At 42.5% G+C, this 20,000-nt stretch overlaps 1 protein-coding gene across 1 annotated transcript in view; it reads right to left on the reverse strand.

The window, feature by feature from the left end:
- The window catches only part of foxp2 (forkhead box P2), a 102,507-nt gene that overhangs the window by 48,480 nt on the left and 34,027 nt on the right, over window positions 1-20,000 (reverse strand). The window contains exon 4 of the mRNA XM_054624283.1: window positions 10,962-11,148. Coding sequence (XP_054480258.1) covers window positions 10,962-11,138 — 177 coding nt within the window. The 5' untranslated portion in view covers window positions 11,139-11,148. The remainder of the gene's footprint in view (window positions 1-10,961; window positions 11,149-20,000) is intronic.

Genomic DNA, 20,000 nt, shown 5'->3' on the forward strand with positions numbered 1-20,000 from the left:
ACCTGATATGAAATGTTGCATTCAGGCCAGCCGTAGATCATTTGGAAAAAGGAGCTGAGCCAAGCGGAAAAACAAGAATTGCGGGATGAGAAGACCTAAACTGCTTAGACTTTATAAATAAATAGTACATTGATTCGCTTAAACCTTACAAATTGTAAGTGTAAGTTAACAAGTTTCATATCATAAGTAACATACTGTAAATATGACAGTATAACACTGTATAAAAAAAAATTGTACTTTTACTGTATGTGCCTACTGTAGCTATTCAGTGAGCTTGAAGACAGCTGTTGTTCTGCACAAACTAGGGCTCTCTCACCATTCTTGCCAGCGGATCAGACACAGAATGAAGTTGTTTTTTCATGGAGCTTGTGTCTGTCTTTGTTGACAAGGCCTTATTAAGAGGCTCCCACTCCAAAAGCATGGCCGGAGGCGACTAGCTAGCTGACTGTGGCACCAGACAACAAGCAGCCTCCGCGGAAGAGCTTGTTTTGTGCAGAATGCCAATACCAATAGATGCGGTGGAGGAGATGAATGTGCTGACACAAATGTGTGCAAACGAGACGCGTGCACGAACATAAAGACCGGGCCCCATGGTGGTAAATAAAAGGTTGCTGCATCCTGGATAGGTAAACTGCATTTAAGTGTGTTTACCCTCTATTAAATCACTGATGAATCACATATACACTCAAAGCCTACAAAGGAACACAAAACAATGATTAAGAAAAAAACAGGAAAGCTACTGAGCCTCACTGTCATATATATTTATAACAACCAAAATTGACAAAAAAGGGGCTGATGTCATTTAAAATCCACACAAACCGAGCCCGTGTGCCTGCTCTGTGCATGTCTGTACATCAGATCCTGTCTTGGGGGCTCTGCTGTTGCAGGTCAATAGTATGAGTGTCTGTCTGTCTCCTCTTGCAGAGCTCAGGTTAAGTGCTGAGTCTAATTGTTACTCTGTTGTTCTGGGGTCGATGAGAGAGCACCCTGACCTTAGCTGTAAAAATGACCTCACCTCACCAGCTGCATAGCCGACGCTTGATTGGGCCTGCAGCTGTAGTGATATTCACTGAATTAAGAATATTCTGTAAACAGGACACTCTCCAATATGTTCAGTTTATAGATACCGATTTAAAGTCACACAACTCTTTATGGCTTAATGTAATGGCCATTTCCAATTCTTTTAAACAAGTTTATGAGACTGCTTTGTCTCGCCTTCAGCCGCAAGTCACCTCAATGAGGACTGCTCTCCGTCGTGGGTGGCGTATCTTTCAATGAATGCCACACTTCCCCTTAAGATCATCTCAATAAATAGCCACTACATCAGCCTGTGTGAGGGCCAATGGATGGATCGCATTCACTCTCTCTCTCTCCTCTCTCAATCGCTTTGCTTATGTAACACCTATCTTCTCCTGTGCTGCTCCCTCCACCTCCTCTTTCTTCCCCTCCACCCTGCATTGTACCTTGGTGGTTGTCTTGTGAATATTCCAATTACAGCGATGTGTGTTTGACCTTTAAATGAGCTGTAGAAGATATAGTTATCTGCCTTCCACTCTGACACCCAGCGTCTATCAATCAGTGTTCCAGCCCACCAACACCACCACCACCTTCACCAGAATCCGGCTGCTAGACGGAGCTGGGTCTGGTGAAATGTGTTTGTGAGTGCACATGTGTGTTTTATGGGTCTGTGTGTGAAAAGTGAGAAAGAGAAGGAGAGAGGGCAGCTATCACAAGCACAGACTGTGACTGGGGTGAGGTAGGCAAAGAGGCTTGGAGAGTCCCAGTGATAAAAATGGAAAAATGCACAAGGTTTTTGTGTGAATACATAAATGTAAACCACGTACACACAAACACAGACACACAGACAAAGAGAGAGAGAGAAGCAGAGAAAGATGTTAAACATTTTTTTCTTTAATCTGCCACCAGCCTGACTGAGCTTTACTTCCATAAACAAAGCCTTTTCTCCAACAGCATCCTATATCACGCTTCTGAGAACAAGCAGGCGTGAGCAGAGTCATACTTCTTTAGTTTCATTCTTGCTCCCCGCCCTTTTCCAAAGGGCTAATCTACATCTTTCATTGAATCAAGAATGGAAATTCACGAGAAATGCTTCTTTTTCAATTTCATGCTGAAGTAGCTCAAGTTAGTGGATGTAATTTCTCCTAACAAGAAAATGTATCACTCTGTCGCACACTTAGTCCGTCTGTGTGAGGGGGGGAAAAAAGGCCTCCTTTCTGCATTTTTTCCTTCTTGAGCATTGATAAATGTGCCAAAAGCATGATCACTCCCTTCATAGCACTCCGTACAAGGACAGAACAATTACTGTAGTTATTAAGAAAATAAAACCACTGGTTGAAATTTGTATGAAAGATAAATGACACATCATTTAGGACTGCCGTCAAGGCGTTCCACAATTTAGTTAGGGTTAAGCCAAAGGGATTGGGGGGGGGGGGGGGGGTTGTTTTACACATATTGTAGGGACCTCAACTTCTTATTCTGAGAATGATGTCTTGGTAGAGACACAGGCTAGTTGGCACAACACAAAGAATATGTTAAGAGTGAAAAGAGAAACATGCCGTTTTCAGTGTATTTGAGAGGGATTCTCTCCTCACACATTTCACACTTGTGCCAACAAAGAAGTATTTCCTCTCTGACAAGAAGAAATCCTGGGAAAGTCTAATGACGAACAAAACTCCTGCAAACCATTTGAAGTTTTGTGCAAATTATGATTATCAGGTTCACACCGAATTGGATGATGAAGTCCAAACAGGTGGAAAGGAATGCGGGGAAAAAACAGTATCGCTGAAACAATACCACGCATGGCCAAGCCCCCGGGCTAATGTATATTTATCATGTAAACTTCTGATAAATGCATACGCAGAAACAATCAAATCTCTGGGTTTCAATTGGAAGATTTTTGCACCATGGGCTCAAGCGTGAAACCAATATCAGCTTAGTGTCTAGTCAAGCTTGAAGTGCTGCGCCTGGCCCACAAAGCATGTTCTGCATATGCTCGTGGGCGTCGCTTTTATCAGGGTGGAACAAGCAGCTTTCCAGTGCTATCACTGATCAATTCGTGCGAGTCAAGTCCCGCAGTGTGGGTAAATAAGCAGTGGTTAGGTCTTGATGAGGAATGGCAGGCTGTTTGAGCGGGACCATAGGCTGGAGAGCGGCGGGCCTGTCTATCTCTTGCTGTATAGGATTCCTAGTGTGACTTCCGTCATTAACCTCAGACTAGAGTACATCTTGATTTCTGGATCGGACCAAAACAAAAACGGTCAGTGTATCCTCCCAAAAGGCACGATTGTAATTGGATTTTGTTTTTCATAAATCACCCTTTCTAGACTTAATATATGCAAAAAAGCTTGCTCTATTTCCCAACATTAAAACAAATATGTAGGGAATAATATGTCTGACATTGTTACAAAGTTTAAAATGATAGAGATGACAGCAGTGTAGTGTAGGCCTGACCTTGGCTGATACACAATAAAACCCGGCAGCTTCAGCTCCTAAAGCCTGCAGTGAAGAGAGCCAAAGCCAGCGCTAAGTGACATGTCAGTCAGTTCGTCTGTTTGGAGCCTTCAATTCCCCACGGCCTGAGCTTATTTACTGCATTTGTATGAAAAGCTGTGAAGAGGAGAGGGCTGAGAGCCCGGCTGGCTCTCTTACATATGTATACAGTGTTTGGAGGCAATGCGTAAAAAAGCATCTCCCCTTGCAGCCTGGTAAGCGTTACAACTACAAACAACTCGGGAGAAGGATAGAGCCATTTATATATTCAAAACTGGGTCAGGGATGAAGCTAATCGGAGCAACAGAGAGTGTTAACAAGCGCAACAAGAAGAAGAAAAAAAACAAACTGATGATACCTGGAATCTGTAAGTCGAGATTTTACGGCGCATTAGAGAAAGAGAGCACCGGTGACATTAAAGATGCAACTGTTTTTTTTGCTAGGCGTCTTCTTAACCAGATTTGAAGTCATTTTAATATTAGTTAGAGAAGGGGAGGGGGTGTACACACAACAAACCACCGGGCATGCGTTTCACAGTCTGATTTGTTACTATTCATGGCTAAAGCGGAGAGGAACTGTAATTCTAGACATGCTTGTTAAATTCACAACACTCCAAAGCTGCCTTCTAGTAAATCCTGTCTTTTGGTTGTCAGCTTAAGACACGCCGGCATATGCATATGTAGGATTTTTAAGCTCTGTTAAATGGATAGCGGTGTCGTGGCCTATCAAATGCCTATAAGCCACTTGCCTTTTTTTGGGGGGGGTTGTGGTGGAAAGCATTTACAGAAAAAATAAAAAAAGCAGACAGCAATGTGTTACCTTGTATGCATCTGAAAGCAGCCCCCCTTTTGCACGTGTTTTCTCTATCCTCCTGTTAACTCCACATTAGAGGCAAACAGAGCCATTTACACGTGTATTTTCAGGCTGCGGGTGACAGTAACACTCCACCCTGCCATATTAACGACTGGCACTCTGTTTAAGCCAACAACAGGGGAGTGGCAACAAACAATGACAGAATGCCTGTTTTTTCGATTGCGAGGCCAAGAAAGATGATGCGCCATTCACCGCCGGGGCAGTTGGCAAATAAATTATTGTGGAGGGTATCGAGCTGGAGCAATCGCTCAGTCCACTCAGGGTATGTGCAGGTGTGTGTTGGTCCGAGTGTCTATGCATGCCTGTATATGCGTTTGTGTGAGTGGACTTATAGATCCAGTGCCATTTATTTCCCAGAGCTGGAGCGGGGCAGTTAGGGAGGCGTAAAAGGAAATGAGTTGTGAAGTGGCCATTGATCGTGGCCTGCACAAGGTTGGCTTGAGACTGCAGGACTATTGGCCACAGTGTGTGCTGCTGAATGGTTGCCTCTTATTTATACTGAGGTGGTTAACCCTGACCCAGTTCATTTATCACTGGGCTAATGTGCTACACAGGGGAAAAGGAAAAGGAGAAAAAATAAAAATGTGTCGGGTCAAACAAAAAGGCCTGATCTTGATTGAATGATGTCAACCGGCTTTCCATTAAATGTATGTGCTATTGAAATATATGAAAATGTTTATGTACATGTGGTTTCTTTTTCCACTATAAATGTAATGTCATATGAGCGGGGAAAAAAAATAGCTTGTCACAGCAAGTGACCTCTGTGGCACACAAAAGACATGCGCACACGCACACACACACACACAGACGACAAGTAGTGTGTATTTTCTACCTGTGCTGCCCCCTCGACCTGTAGACCACACTGCCTACTCCACATCTCCCGACTGCTTGAGCATAAAATAGCCATAAGTATTTATTTCCGGCACATTTCACTCTGTCTATCTCACTCATCCCCTCTTCTCTATTCCACCATTGCTCGCTCCCTCTGTCCCTTTCTCCTCGTCTCTCTTTCAAGCCTTGCAGCTTGACATTTCGCCATGCTCTCAGGGGACTCCGGTGCGAAATGGAGTTACTGGGAGAGCGCCACTGTAAATTCCAGGAGGCCACATGTAATGTGTCTTAAACATAGATGGACAGCCCAGGTTTCAAGGAGCTGAAGAATGAGACGGAAGAAAAAAAAAAGGGGGAGTGAAGGGGAGACGGAGGGAGAGGCGGAGGAAGAAGTGGCGTCTATACAGATAATAGAATAATACAGTGTTTTGTCTGGGGAAGGGGTGGGCAAACAGTAGCTATGCTGTCATTCACAACCTATATCTTTAGTGTCATCGCTAAGGGGGAAACTACAGGCCTATATATCACAGGCCTGTATGTTATATTCTGTAGGGAGTGTCTGCCGATACACAGGCTTGAAATAAAAAGAAGGATGGCTTCCATTGTAAATAAGTCAGACACAAGGATTGCCAGGGAAGAGCTGTCTTCTCCCTGAAAGGGGGAAATAATTTTACAAAGACATACAGCACACGCAGCGTCCCATAATGCTTCTCTAGCCTTTACAGAAAACCTTTATCTTCACACGGGTGATGACGGTTAACAAAAGGCTCCTTTATGAAATCGTTCATATTTCAGCGGAGGGTCTGTCTCCTGTCCGGAGAGGTGATTGATGCATCAGGCCAAGGCCAGTGTCTTATTTACACAGTTGAGTGGGGCAATCTCAGGCCTGAAAGATAAACCTAATGAGCTTCTTTGTGTAAGGGTGCAAATGAGAGACACCATCCTCCCTCCCTCCTTCCCCTCTCCATCCAAAGGGACAGTCTGGGTGATTAGGCCTTTAAATTATGCTCAAGGGCAAAGCCCAGATTTGCATCTTAGGTGTGTGTGCTTGTGTGTGTGTGTGTGTGTGTGTGTGTTTGAGTGTGTCTCAAATATGTTACAGAGAGAAAGACAGAGAGGCAGGTGAAGGGCACAGAGAGAAAGATGCTTGAGGCTTGTTTGTGAGCTGTAATAGGTGAACATTGTGTGTCAGTATCTTAGCATTTAACGACAATAAACAACAAACTTGGGTTGTTAAAAGAGGGAGGTGAGCTCATGTGTGTGAGAGTGCACACACACACACACACACACACACACACACACACACACACACACACACACACACACACACACACACACACACACACACACACACACACACACACACACACACACACACACACTGTCATTTCGTCCTTTGTCTGTGGGGTAACTTTCTCCCTAATGGCTTTCATTTTGGGGAGAATTTTCATTTGCCCCTAAACCCTAAATATTACCCATCACTTGCTGTCGTATATCTCATCCCTTCTATTTCCTCCAGCTAAACTGCTAGGAAAGCAGGTTAATTGCTGTCACTCTCAAGTTGGACCACTGCCTAGCTCTCGTGTAGCGACAGGGATAGCCTGGAAGTAAGATGGCACCTCGGCGCACTTATTGTAATTTGTGTCAAAAAGCTGCAGTCATTTAAATGTGGAGGGGGGGGGGGGTAGGATGGTTTGCATTTCGCTGCATCATGTGCCTCAGGAAATCACCACAATGCATACCTAACCAGTTTACCAACATGTCGGCCTCCGCAACAGTCTCTTGTAAAGTGCATTTTTTGTGCAAAAGCAAATGAATTACTGTCCTCATAAAACACACAGTTCACAGTTATGAACAACCGACACCAAAGAAATCAAATGTATGATTTGGGACAAAAAAAAAAGATACGGATTCTCTAAAGCAACAGTTTTCTTATTATGTCTTAGTTTAATGAGTCAGTGATCTGGATGAGTAGCAGGTTGTAGTGACAGAAGGTGGTCCCCCACAGCCATCCGGAGGTCTTTGGTTTAAACCACTGACCGGGCCACATTAGATAAGCCGGAGCCTCCATCTTCTCTCTGAATATCAATACACTCCGTACAGTAGTGAGCCCGTTTAGAGGGGGCAGTGGTCCCGAGTATTGGCTCATCAATCCCTCTGATAACCCTGGCAGGATTAAGTCTACAGATCACTGTAATCAACTAACAGCCTCATTATGGGACATTATGGTATGGATCCAAAGATCAATGCATAGCTCCCGTGTACATACATAGCAGCATATAATAACATAAAACTACTAGTTACTATGGGTAATGATAAATTGACTGGTAATGTGAGCTCAGCACAATTTTTTTTTTTTTCTTGCTCTTCTTTCTTTTTTTTTTTTTTTTTTTTTTTAAACATGGGAGCTTTCCCAGTGATCATTTTAGCATAGCAATTAGGGCTGAGCAACATTCATCATTTGCTCTGATACATATCTGCAGCTGGCAAATTGCAATCAGATACAGTGGGTATCTAATCTGTGATCTCAAATCAAATTAGGTCTATTTAGACAACCTTGGGAATGGGGTGATGAAACCCTGGCAGAAATTAGGGGCTGGAAATTCAATTGTGACACAACAGTTATGGTTCAGATACACGGATAACAGAGTGTGTGGCTTTTAACCGAACACAATGACCTGTACAAGCAATAATACAGATTATAAAAACAGGATTTGCAATTAAATAAAAATGAGTGCTTTTATTTGATTTGAGGAGAAAAAAAAAAGTCAACTATCAATATTTGAATATGGAAAAATTGCTCCTGTAACTTAAGTCTTGATCTGTGTCCTATAAGCCTTCGGAGGCGACGAGACCTTAAGATGCTGCTTTTTCTAATTATAGCTGCAGGTGGTATTTTGGAGCTGCTAGGTAATGGCAGAACCCACAGGGACAGTGGAGAATTCATCAGTGCTTATTATTAATCATCCCCCCAGCAGCGTGATGAGAGACTGGAGCTTCTATACCCACTGGACCACTCAATGTCATTCCAAATATGGGTGGAAAATTACACCCAACAGCCTTCCTTCAAAATGGACTCAGAGCAGACGTGGACTGGAATTTTTTTTAAGCTACATACAGGTGAAAAAAAAATTCAAAGTTCAAGGATGGATGGACGCATAAATATACGACCCACACAAATGCATGCTTCATACACACATGCACGCTGCCATTCACTTATACACGGCTGTCAACATCACCATCTTCAGATGAGCTCACTAACAACTGCAAAATAGCACAGCTCTGTGCTAACAAATGCATAAAAAGAACTCCATATTTTGTCGGACTGCGCTCTGTCTCTCCAAAGAGATGCAGTGTGAGCACGCCACAGGAAGTGTGTGTGAAGTTAACAGCACCGGGCCCCGGTTTTAAAAAGCCTCCAGAGACCTGTTAGCTGGACTGCTCATTTCAATGTGTCTGTCTCTGGCTTGGGCTGGCCTCTTTACAAGGCTCACACTGTCATACAACTGCCCCCCCCAACCCACCCCACCACTACGAGCTCTTAGCCGTATACGTCCATCTCAAAGACTTAACTAGACACTTTATGCTTACGTCGCTTTTCTCTTTTACTGCTTTCGCCCCCCCTTTTTTTTTTTTTTTTTTTTTTTTTTTTTTTTTTTTTTTTTTTAACGGCACAGCTTTGTTGAGTTAACATTTACATACGCACATTCACACGCACTTTTCTCTGCTTATGTCAATAATACCAGTCTTAGTAAGATTGGCTCATATTAGATCTCTAAATGTTTAATAAAATACAATTATTTACACTTTTTTTTTATTTTACAGAAAATGCAAGAAAAATACCAAAATATCATTTTTAATAATAAAGATTATTCTTACGGAACAGTTTTCTACTTTCTAGTGCAATGTGACGCATAAAAGTGCTGTTCTACGGTACAACAGTTGAACATTATGTTGTTATCCTTTATCTCTTGTCCTTTATTTTATCCTCACTATCTGCAGTGAGAATCGACACAGATAGAAAGCAGTCCTCTGCCCAACACCTTCAAATAAACCACCTTCACCAAATGTGAAAGAGTGATGACTGAGAGAAAGAGAGAATTGACCCCAATCAGGTGAGTGTATATAGGAAGAATGGCAGAGTGGTGATGAATGGGGGGGGGGGGCAAGGCCACAGTGCTGAGATGCCTCTGCAGCCACCAGCAGGACCACTGGGGTTGCGCTGTGGAGGATGGGTGTTGAGTTGGAAGAGGTGGCGAGTCGGGGGTTGCCTGCGGGACATGCTTGATTTTGCTACACCAAATACCCCCCACCCCACCCTCTGCACACATACAGATGCAGACACACAGAAACACGGCGTCAACTGTTGTATTGCCCCCGACCAAACTGACCACAGGCTTTCAGCTGCCTCCAAAATTACACACACGCGAATACACACTTGCATTGAAAATTCCCATCAAACAGAAAAAGGGACAGCGCGCATCATTACAAACCCGCGGCGTTGTCCCCCATCCACCCCAAAGCATGGACCTCTGACCTCATCTCCCACTGCTCTTTTGGCGAACTGTCAAAGCCATCATTCACCGTGAAAAGACACGAGAGACACTTGACTCCTCTACTCTGCTGGCGACTGACTTTCACAACTCCTGCCCCTACACCCCCCCCACCCCCTCCCCGCAGTTCATTCACCCTCAACTTGCTGTGACAGAGAAGAATAGAGCCGGTACAATAAAACACGGGTAAGGAGATGGAATAGTAAAAGACATTGAAAGCGGAGCATCGCATATTTGGCATTAGTTATCTGTGCGTTCGACACAATAAAGTGATCGCAACAATAAATATCCAACAGAAGGGGAATATTATCAAGTCAGTCAGAGAAGGAATGATCTCACAGTGCGGTTTAAAAAAAAAAAAAAATCTAAATGACTTTTTCGTTGTTGGGGACGGCATGCAAAGAGGTCTTTCAAAAGTGTCCCGGTCAAAGGTTTCTCTGCCGCTGGTGGGTCTGTGGTTAGAGTGTCTGTATGTGTGTGTGTGTGTGTGTGTGTGTGTGTGTGTGTGTGTGTGTGTGTGTGTGTGTGTGTGTGTGTGTGTGTGTGTGTGTGTGAGCCTCCAACTAGAGCCGAGCCGAGCTAGGAGGCCCTCTGGTGGATACAGCGCTGCCATGACATACACACACGCACATACACACTTCCCAAACGGGTCCGTACGATGCTCCAACGCACACATTCTTTCCCCTTTCTCCGTCTATCTCCCCTTTTTCCCCCATTGACACACACACACACACACACACACACACACACACACACACACACACTGACTCTCTAACATGGCCTCATCTTGCTGCAACATGCTCTCTATAAATACAAATATAAATAACAATGCAAAACCCCCCCAAAAAAATATACAACCAACTAGAACAGTCACTGCAAAACATTTTCATCACTCCACAGGCAAAAGCTTCAGGCAAAACATGCTGACAGCACAACAAACTATCGGGAAAATGTACCAACAAAACAAACAGCCGATTAAATAAACAATGTTTTTTTTTTTTGTTTTCCCCCCCTTGTACTAAAAAAATATTTCATTGTGCCTCGTGTCTAAGTAGAAAAAAACCCCAGCGCTGAGCCTGAGCAGAGAGCAGAGAAGAGCGGAGTGGGAGAGCGAGGGGAAAACAGAGTGTGAGAGAGAGAGAGAGAGAGAGCGAGCGGCAGAGAGAGACGAGACGGGGGAGAAACACAACTTACCTGCTGTTGTTGCAGATGCAGCAGCTCGACTGTGCTTACTTCGCTGCTCGTGTCACCAGCGCTTGATCTCCCATCTCTACTGCCAGCCTCTAATTGGCTGCTGCTTAGGGTGCTCATTCCATTTTGACTCATTGAACTGTTGCTTATTGTCTCTGTGGCCGACTCCTGCATCATCATGATTTAAAACCTAGAAGTGATTAAGAGGCACCGGTTAGGGCTCTTCTTGTTACAATTCCCCCCTTTTTCCCTCCTTTTTCTTTTTTTTTGTTACGCTTCCATTATCAAGCCCCTCAGTCCCCCTCTGCAAATTAAAGCATTTAAAGAAGAGGGAGGGGGGGAAAGGAGAAGGAAGAGAGGGGGGGGGATGCAGGAGGAGCAATTATGCATTCATTGTGTAAATGAAGCAATACAAAGAGATGTACGTCCTGGTGCTATTAAAAATGGGAGGGGTAATGTAGCAAATGCTTTTTATCCATACAATTTGGGCATTCGTCTAAGCATTAGGCTTTAAGAAAAAAGTTGTATTGTTTTTGCATTGTTGTTTATAATAAAAATAAATTTGAAAGAAATTAGGATTAAATATTCTTGCGCCAATATGTGATTCAGAAATGAGCATATGCTTGATTCTTAATATCTCCCTCACACTTTAGGACAGCCAGGCTACACAGACAGACAAACAGAAGCACGGGAACTCCTTAAATATTTGACGTCTTCAGGCTGTCAGATTTTTTTAGTGTGTCGCGTCTGAATGAAGTTGCCTAATGACGCAAAGCTAATCATGCTAAATTAAAATTTGGCGGCGGGGAGGAGGAGGAGGAGGAGGTGGCCCCAAATCACATGGTGCCGGGCTGGTGATGAACACTATAATGGGTTTGTCATCTGTGCTGTGGCTAAATAAAAATCTGCCACACAGGCTTCCATAGAGGCACGATGCTCGTATGTCATTTATTGGATTGATTCCTTTATCCTATCTTCTTTAATCAAAGCTGATATATTAATTTATTTTATGGTTTATTTATTTTTTTTTTTTTAAAAGTCCTCTCTCTACGGGACACAATTAAACCAAGCTGCAATCAAACTTCATGGTGGGGGATCTAAAATGCAAGACAACAATTCTTAGAATAAATATAAGATTTTGTATTGAATTAATTCTTTTGGCATCTAATAGATATGTAAAACTGGCAAAAGAGATAGAAAAAACAAGAAAGATATATATATCACGACTATCACTAATGATTGTGCTAAAAACAGCATAAATTATGCATATTACCTCCTCTCTCTCCAGTAATAAATGTTTTATCATTTTCCCCTGCATTTAATGTTCTGCACCTTCACTGGGGCAGAGAGGAGCCCCACCAACATCAGTCGACATTCTCACAATAAACAGACGACACTCACACCCAACAAAAGGCAACTCAGAATGCATGCCGCAATCATGGATGCCTTCTCTATTTGGAAAATAATTATTTCTGATATTTAAAATAAAAATTTGAGACAATTCATAATTTAAAAAAGGGAATAAAAAACTAGAAAAACTTTCACTACCTTACGGAGGAAGATTGCTTTCAAAGACTCTGTAGCACCTCACTACTTCAATTGACACATTTATACTTAAAAATCACAATTTAAAGAAGAAATCGTGCCACCAAATGCCAGCTCGTCCAAATCCATGCAACAAAAGAGGGTCGAATGATGATTATGATTGTGTGTGTGTGTGTGTGTGTGTGTGTGTGTGTGTGTGTGTGTGTGTGTGTGTGTGCATGTGAGCATTTATGCCCAGCCCACAGTGGTACCTTGTGTATTCTTTGGCCAGTAAATACCGTTTTAATAGAAGTGTGTACACGTCCTTCCATGTGTCTTTGAGAGTGTGTGTGTGTGTGTGTGTGTGTGTGTGTGTGTGTGTGTGTGTGTGTGTGTGTGTGTGTGTGTGTGTGTGTGTGTGTGTTTGACGAGGGGCAGATACAGGACAGGCCTTAAAGGATGTCCACAGCCAGGATAAACAGGATCCAGGCAGGGAGAACAAACAGGGCTGAGCTGTTACACAGAGCAGGGCGACAGCTGCCCGGGACACAAGTAAATAGGGAAGAGGCCAGGACAAGGTGTGCTTGTGAACAAACAGGCCCCTGTTAAACACCGCACCGCTCACTACTGATGGAGAGAGACACACAGGGAAAAAGACAGAGGGAGAGAAAAGAGAGAGAGAGAGAGAGAGAGAGAGAGAGAGAGAGAGAGAGGGGTGGGGGGTGGGGACTGACGGAGAGAGACAGATGAAAAGAATGAGAGTGAAAGAGAGAGAAAAGGAGAGTGGGTGGGAGGGGGGGTGGAAGGTGGTGGTGGTGGTGGAGGGGGGGGAGACTGGCACAATGTGACAACCAATCCGGTGATGAATCTCAGCGTAAGAAACTCAAGGCTGCAGCCGAGATCAGCCGGCTAATAAGTATTCAAATTAGGCATAAATTTTACATGCCCAATGTTTAAAATATTCAGAGAAAGACTGTCTGATTGCCTTTACTACAATTTTATGAACATTCTAATGGAGCCTGGATCTCTGTCTCTCTCTTTTTTTCCCCCGCTTTCCTTCATGGAACAGCGATGGATGTTCAGAAAACTTGAAGATATATGAGACAAGGAAATAATGATTTTTAATAACATCTGAATGCAATGAATGCCACTACGGAAAATCCATGGAAAATTGCGAATTAAATGTGCTTTTAATGCGCATACACCTGATTGCTGATGTATAAAACATTAATATGATAAAAAAAAAAAGAATACGGGGTAAAAATAAGAAATTAAACATCACAGCTTGAGTGCCAAAAAAAAAAAATCATGGAGACATAATTAGAATTTTAATACACAAACAATAAAAGTCAAAAACACCTAGCTTCATCTCAGTGCCATAATCTTCTCACCCCCTCCTCCAAAATAAAATCGGTGCAATATGTCTAACAGCAACATAATGATAATGCAGATATATGCAAAGTATATTCGCAGAGATCAGATGGTGCTTTAACCTTAATGACAGCGGTGAGATAAATTAATTAGCCATCTAAAGGCGGCATTCAAATCTGCCAATTAGAATGTCAATTAGAAACACAGCCAGGCTGCAGTGATGAGCGGGCGAGCTGCAGTTCTGACTGTGGGGGTGATGGAACTGTCACACACAATACTCGAGAGAGACAGATAGTGACAATACTCGGCACCTGAGGGTGTGACTGTATGCATGCGTGTAACTATATGTGTTCGTGTGTGTGTGTGTGTGTGTGTGTGTGTGTGTGTGTGTGTGTGTGTGTGTGTGTGTGTGTGTGTGTGCCTACCACAGGTCCACCATGCCCTGTGCCCTCTCCCTGAGGGATACCAGCCCTGACCCTGGCTCAGCCTGTCCTAAACCAACTGGGTCGGAAGGAGCCACGCCACCCCCAGCTACAATATGGGGCCTTGCTCTGATCTGCTGCATGAGTTAAGGCTGCCGGCTCGCCCGCACGCGTGTTTGACATCCCATAAATTGCCGGTGTCCTGCGTTTCAACACACCCACTATTTGATGCTATTTTACTCAAGACTCATAATCTTCCAATGAGGGAGAACCTAGAGCGCTTATTATCGTGATCGGAAACAGAGAGGAAGGCTGTTATTGCCCTGGTAATACGCTGGTGATTCTACAGATGTGTAGCATTGGGGAAGGACGATGATAGTGATACTAAGTGTTTAGGTTGTGGGGTGGTGGATAGATAGTGCGAGAAGGAGATAACTCGTCTGCGCTCTCTAAATTTACTGCCGTCAAAGATGGCTGATGGCTCCAACGTTTCTATTAAGGTGGAGGCTCAATAGAAAGAAAGGCATTTCCTGATGAAGCAGAGATAGACACAGACAGACACTTTATTTGCAAAGCTTCAGACCAACTCCAGCTTTTGTCTCATTCCTTGTGCAACCATCGCCCTGCTTGCTATTCCTCTTCAGCTTGAGCAAATATTTACTCTCGAAATCTTGCACTTGGCAAATCCGTCTCCTCCATCAGGTACGGAATCTGAGAAAGGGTCCTGACGACGCACTTGGCCCGGAGATTGTGAGAATTTCTCCTCTATCTTCCGAGAAGTGACACAGCAAAGGGTGTAAGGAGAATTGAGCCTTTTCATTTCTCTCTCTCTCTCTCACATACACACACACACACACACCTATCATTAAAGGGAAAAGAAGCAGCCCTCCATCTTTGTTTGCGAGCTCTAAAAGCCCTTAATGTAGCCTCATTACCTGGCCTGTCTCCCGCTCTATCATGTGCAGTAAACACACACTATGACACTGGCCATCCATCTCGTGGGAATACACAGCTGTCTGCTGTGCTCCAACACTGTCTGGGGAACACTGGGGAATTTTACACACACACACACACACACACACACACACACACACACACACACACACACACACACACACACACACACACACACACACACACACACACACACACACACACACACACACACACACACACACACACACACACACACACACACTACGTTGTTAACACACAGCGGGCTTTGACGCTGGTTTTCGTTAAGAGTCTCTGGCCTATCCATTTTCAGTGTGAGGATGTTCTCCACTGTGTCTCTATCTAGAACACTGCTCCATTCCCCTCATTTAATATGCATGAGTTGCAAAAAAAAATACAAAAATATTGCAAAGAAAGTGTGACATATAAATCTGGGTTCCCAGACGTCCGTTCATTATCAGTTCGCATTTCAGGTGGCTGGCTGGAATTCTTTTGGTTTGTGAGATCAAAATAAAAAAAATAAAAAAATAATAATAGAAATTACATTTCACAGTCTGCTGACTCCTCGCAGCTCTCTGATCAAGTTGAGATATGGTTACCATTTTAAATAATCACAGATTCTGTGCTTGAGTGAAATTAATTCATCATTGCCATAAGTTACTATGCATACAAAATAAAGAAGTAACTGGGCAAGGGCAAGGGCTCACATATCCAATACTTCAGATTGCTTAATAAATCAAAATGCCACATATGTGCTGACAAAAAAAATAAAAAAAATGGTGCTTATAACCATTGCATTTCAAAATGATAAATGTAATCCAAGACCAAATATTGGAGAGCAAAGAAGTTTAAAACAACTTAATCAAAAACTGCTAGGCATGCCGTACATTTTTTGGCCTTCAAAGAACAGTTGATTATGATCATATGTTTGTTTGTACTTGGGTGTGTACTGTAATTGTTCTGGTTGCAACAGCAAAGCGAGACCACGTGCAGTTTATTACAGCCTTTAGCTTCAAGCAGTGAGTTTAGAATCAGAGACGGCAAAAAAAAACGACCACTGTGAGAGCTACGTTCGACAAAACCCAGTCCCCCGGATTAAGTAAGGCAAGACAGGCTGCCGTGCCTTAGAATTAAAAGCTTCCTTTTTGGCACTAAAGGGCCACCATAAAAGAGCATTAATGACTACTTTTTATAAACCTGTGTACGGTAATGGTTTCTGCTCTCAGATAGAGGAATTTCAAAAGTGTTTCACCGGTGAATGAAGATTGCTTTGGAAAAAAAAGGGGCTAAAGAAATCATATTTACAAAATCAGGAGTGGGGCCAAATGAAAAGAGATGAATATGAATAATGGACTTTGCTTTTTTTCGGGATTAACATTATTCAAAGCAACAGAATCAAATGTGGTTATCTCCTGTCCAATGAGCCCTACATTGAGAAAAACCTCAGTCGTATTTCAATTCTTCATTTGAGCTGACAATAAATCGTAGTTCTGTGATAGGAGACATTCAGTCGAGAATGTTCAGAACTTAATTCTCTTCTATTTACAATAAGGAGATGAGACAGAATAAGATAAAAGACAGACTATTTGCACAGTGTGTAAGTGTCCCTGAATGGAGTGGGAGTGTGTGTCAGAGTCAGTGTTTGTCGAGTACAGAAAGGGAAAAAAAAAAAAAATGACAAAGAAAACCAGAGGAAAGGGTGTAAAGTGCATGTTCAATTGTACGGTCTGCACAATGTCTTCTTAGAATCAAATGCAAGTGGCACTCATGAATAGTGTGCACGATACGATGTTAATACAAATTCATTTTATATGAATACAACCAGCTCTGAAATACGATAAAACAGTTATTGTACATGGGCTTTCCAATTAATAATAATAAAAAAAGTGCATGGTAGGCCAAGATAAAAAAAATGTTAAATTAAAATCAACAATGAATCATTCTGTAAAAAAAAAAAAAAAAAAAAAAAAAAAAAAAAAAAAAAAAAGGTGAAAAATATTTAAAGATGAAATATAATAATTTATAGTTTATATTCTTTGCTTGACGAGGCAATAAATCCACACTTCTTAAATATATTACTGAAGCGCAGCACGCCCCTCGCAGAAGAGAAAAAGAGGAGGAGAGAAAGTAGCTTTCTCCTGCATTCAGGCTCGTCCCATATCATTTACACAGTTACACATGAGGCGCCTCATTCTGCCGAAGCAGGAGACAGCCCCGCCGCTGTGGGTGAGCGAGACGGTGACGAAAGCTGATCAGTCGGCTCTCATTTGCATATTTGCCAATTCCATTAATTAACTCGGCCCACCTAATCAGGGCTAATTGACCTATAAAGAGGGGAGGCCTCATTGTCTCGTCCAATCATCTTTACCAAGAGTAGAGGAGGTGCGCCTGTGAATGCAGGGTGCTTCCGACCTAACTGTATTTATAGACCTCGTGAGTGGTGTTACACTCAGGAAAGGCGTTTTATCCCCTACCTGAACAGAAGCGACCGGGACTGAGCCTCTTTTGACATGGAGCAAGAGTTGGAAAACAAAGGAGGAAAAAAAAATGGACAAATTCTTTACGCTGGTCTCGTGCCTTGTCGAAGGGAGAAGAGAAAGAAGAAAAAAAAGAATCAGAGGAACTAATCACAGTTGGATGGACTGAGTCTCCGGTCCTCTCCACAGCGCGGCAGATCCAGCGGACAGGCGCAGGGTGCAAGCGGCGGCCGGCACAGCTACAGAGACATAGCTCATTGTGACGTTTCCAGTTATTTCTGGTTGATTAGGGCCATTATGTCTCCGGCTCTGATTTATGTTGTCATTCCCCCTCAGCAGTCCTGCATCGATAGATCTTAATGAATTGGTAAATAAGGGTGAAGATTGCAGTTGACAACACCGCAACATTCCTCATTCATACCAGACAAGATTTATGTAACCAATTAGGCGCATAACAGGGGGGGACTGGACGGGAGGAAAAATAATCTGTCCACGGGAAAATTACCAAAGTCTAACCCATGAAAAAATAGATAATAAGCAGCCTTTAACACCGGGTTAGTCACACTTTTCCTCATGCCCGGTTGGGGACTTTAAAACTGCCCCGAAGAAGGGATCACTCTTGCTCCTTTTAGCATTTAGGAAAATGATTTTACAAAAATATGCACAGACTGGTTGACTGTGAACTACCTGACAGCTTGACTGCACATCTCCATTTTTTTTTTTAAAACACACACCGACTATTCATTCCACATCTGAATAATGTCCAAACCGAAGATGATGATGAAATCAACAGATTAAAAATTAAGCCCTTGCCAACAAAGCACCACTTTGATATGGAAATATAAAAATTCAAGAAGCCCCTATTCAAACGACACACCCCAAACAGAACCAATGAAAATGTGAAGTAAGGGGCGTGCATCTGTGTGTTGCAGGTGGGTGTCATGGGGTCACACAAATCAATTGTTCAATTATTGTTTGATAGGTCGACTAAGAAAAAAAAGAATTTGCATTTTTTAATAGTCTCATATTTCTATTATTTAATTTCTTTACACTGCAGTTCTAGGAATCTGTTAGCAGACAAATAAAGGCCTCTTTGTCATTAAAAAAAAAAAAAAAAAAAAAAAAAAAAAAAAAATTCAGATAAAAGTGCTGATCATCAATAGCCAGCGACAGGCAAGGAAGACCCATAGGGCAGGAGTGAACAGAGCTGGAAAATTAAAGCAGAGTGATACGGGAGCCGGCTCCTTTCAGCCTCTCTCCCTTCAAGCACATGCAAATGAGACCGTGCTGCTTAACTGCATCATTTATGTGGATAATAGCGGCATCATCATTACGGGAACTCAAATTAAATTACATCACAATTAGCATAACAAAGTGATTGGTTAAACTTTCAAAACAAATAACGTGGCTCTGCTAATGAACAGTGTTAATTGGCCAGTGTGCATTCTAAATAAAACATGTAGGTAAACATGTGTTTTAGTTAAACAATTTTAAAATTCATTTCCCCCCCCTTCTAATTTTTTTTCTATAACAAAATGAGACAGACGTAGAAAGGGAGGGGGGGGGGGAGAACAGAAAAAGAAGACTCCAAACGGAATATTGCCAGGGGGATTTGTAAGCTGAAATATAAAATGTGTAGCATTTAATTTTATTGCGCTAAAGAACCTATTATACGCCAGACTCTGGAGAACAATGTAAATTATCTGCCTTCAAAATGGAGTTTGGCCAATTCTCCATGTGAACTAATCACATAGCTCATTATGCATTAGGGTATTAAATTATGAAGAGGAGTCCCTTTCGCATTCCTGCACAAAGCCCTATGAAATGTTAATAATATGCCCACAATAGCCAAATACCATGCCTTGCTCACCCTCATCAATATTTAAGTAAACAAATTATCCCACTCGCCTTTGATAAAGATAATTAGTGCTTCACCGGTTCTCAGTCTTGTGACCTCTCCTCTCTTCAAACTAAACATCTGCTCTAAAGATTTTCTTTTTCCAACACCAAGACATGGGAGAAAAACAAATAAGTCAAACTTCCAAGTAAAAGCTCTGCCCTGGCAAAAACACACATATCTGCAACTGATTAATATTTGAACGTTATTAGCTTTTTAAAAGGTTGTACAGTGGCTGTGCCCTTTTTATTCTGTTTAACTGTGGTAGTGAATCTCTCTCCTCTTCATTTTAATGATCAATGATTAGCTTAGCAAGCAAGTGGCAACATCTGAAAAACAACACCACAACTAATACGAGAGCAGAAATTACCACAGTGAAGTGAGTTCACAGTCACAT

This window comes from Anoplopoma fimbria, chromosome 23 (assembly GCF_027596085.1).
Source record: "Anoplopoma fimbria isolate UVic2021 breed Golden Eagle Sablefish chromosome 23, Afim_UVic_2022, whole genome shotgun sequence".
Taxonomy (NCBI): domain Eukaryota; kingdom Metazoa; phylum Chordata; class Actinopteri; order Perciformes; family Anoplopomatidae; genus Anoplopoma; species Anoplopoma fimbria.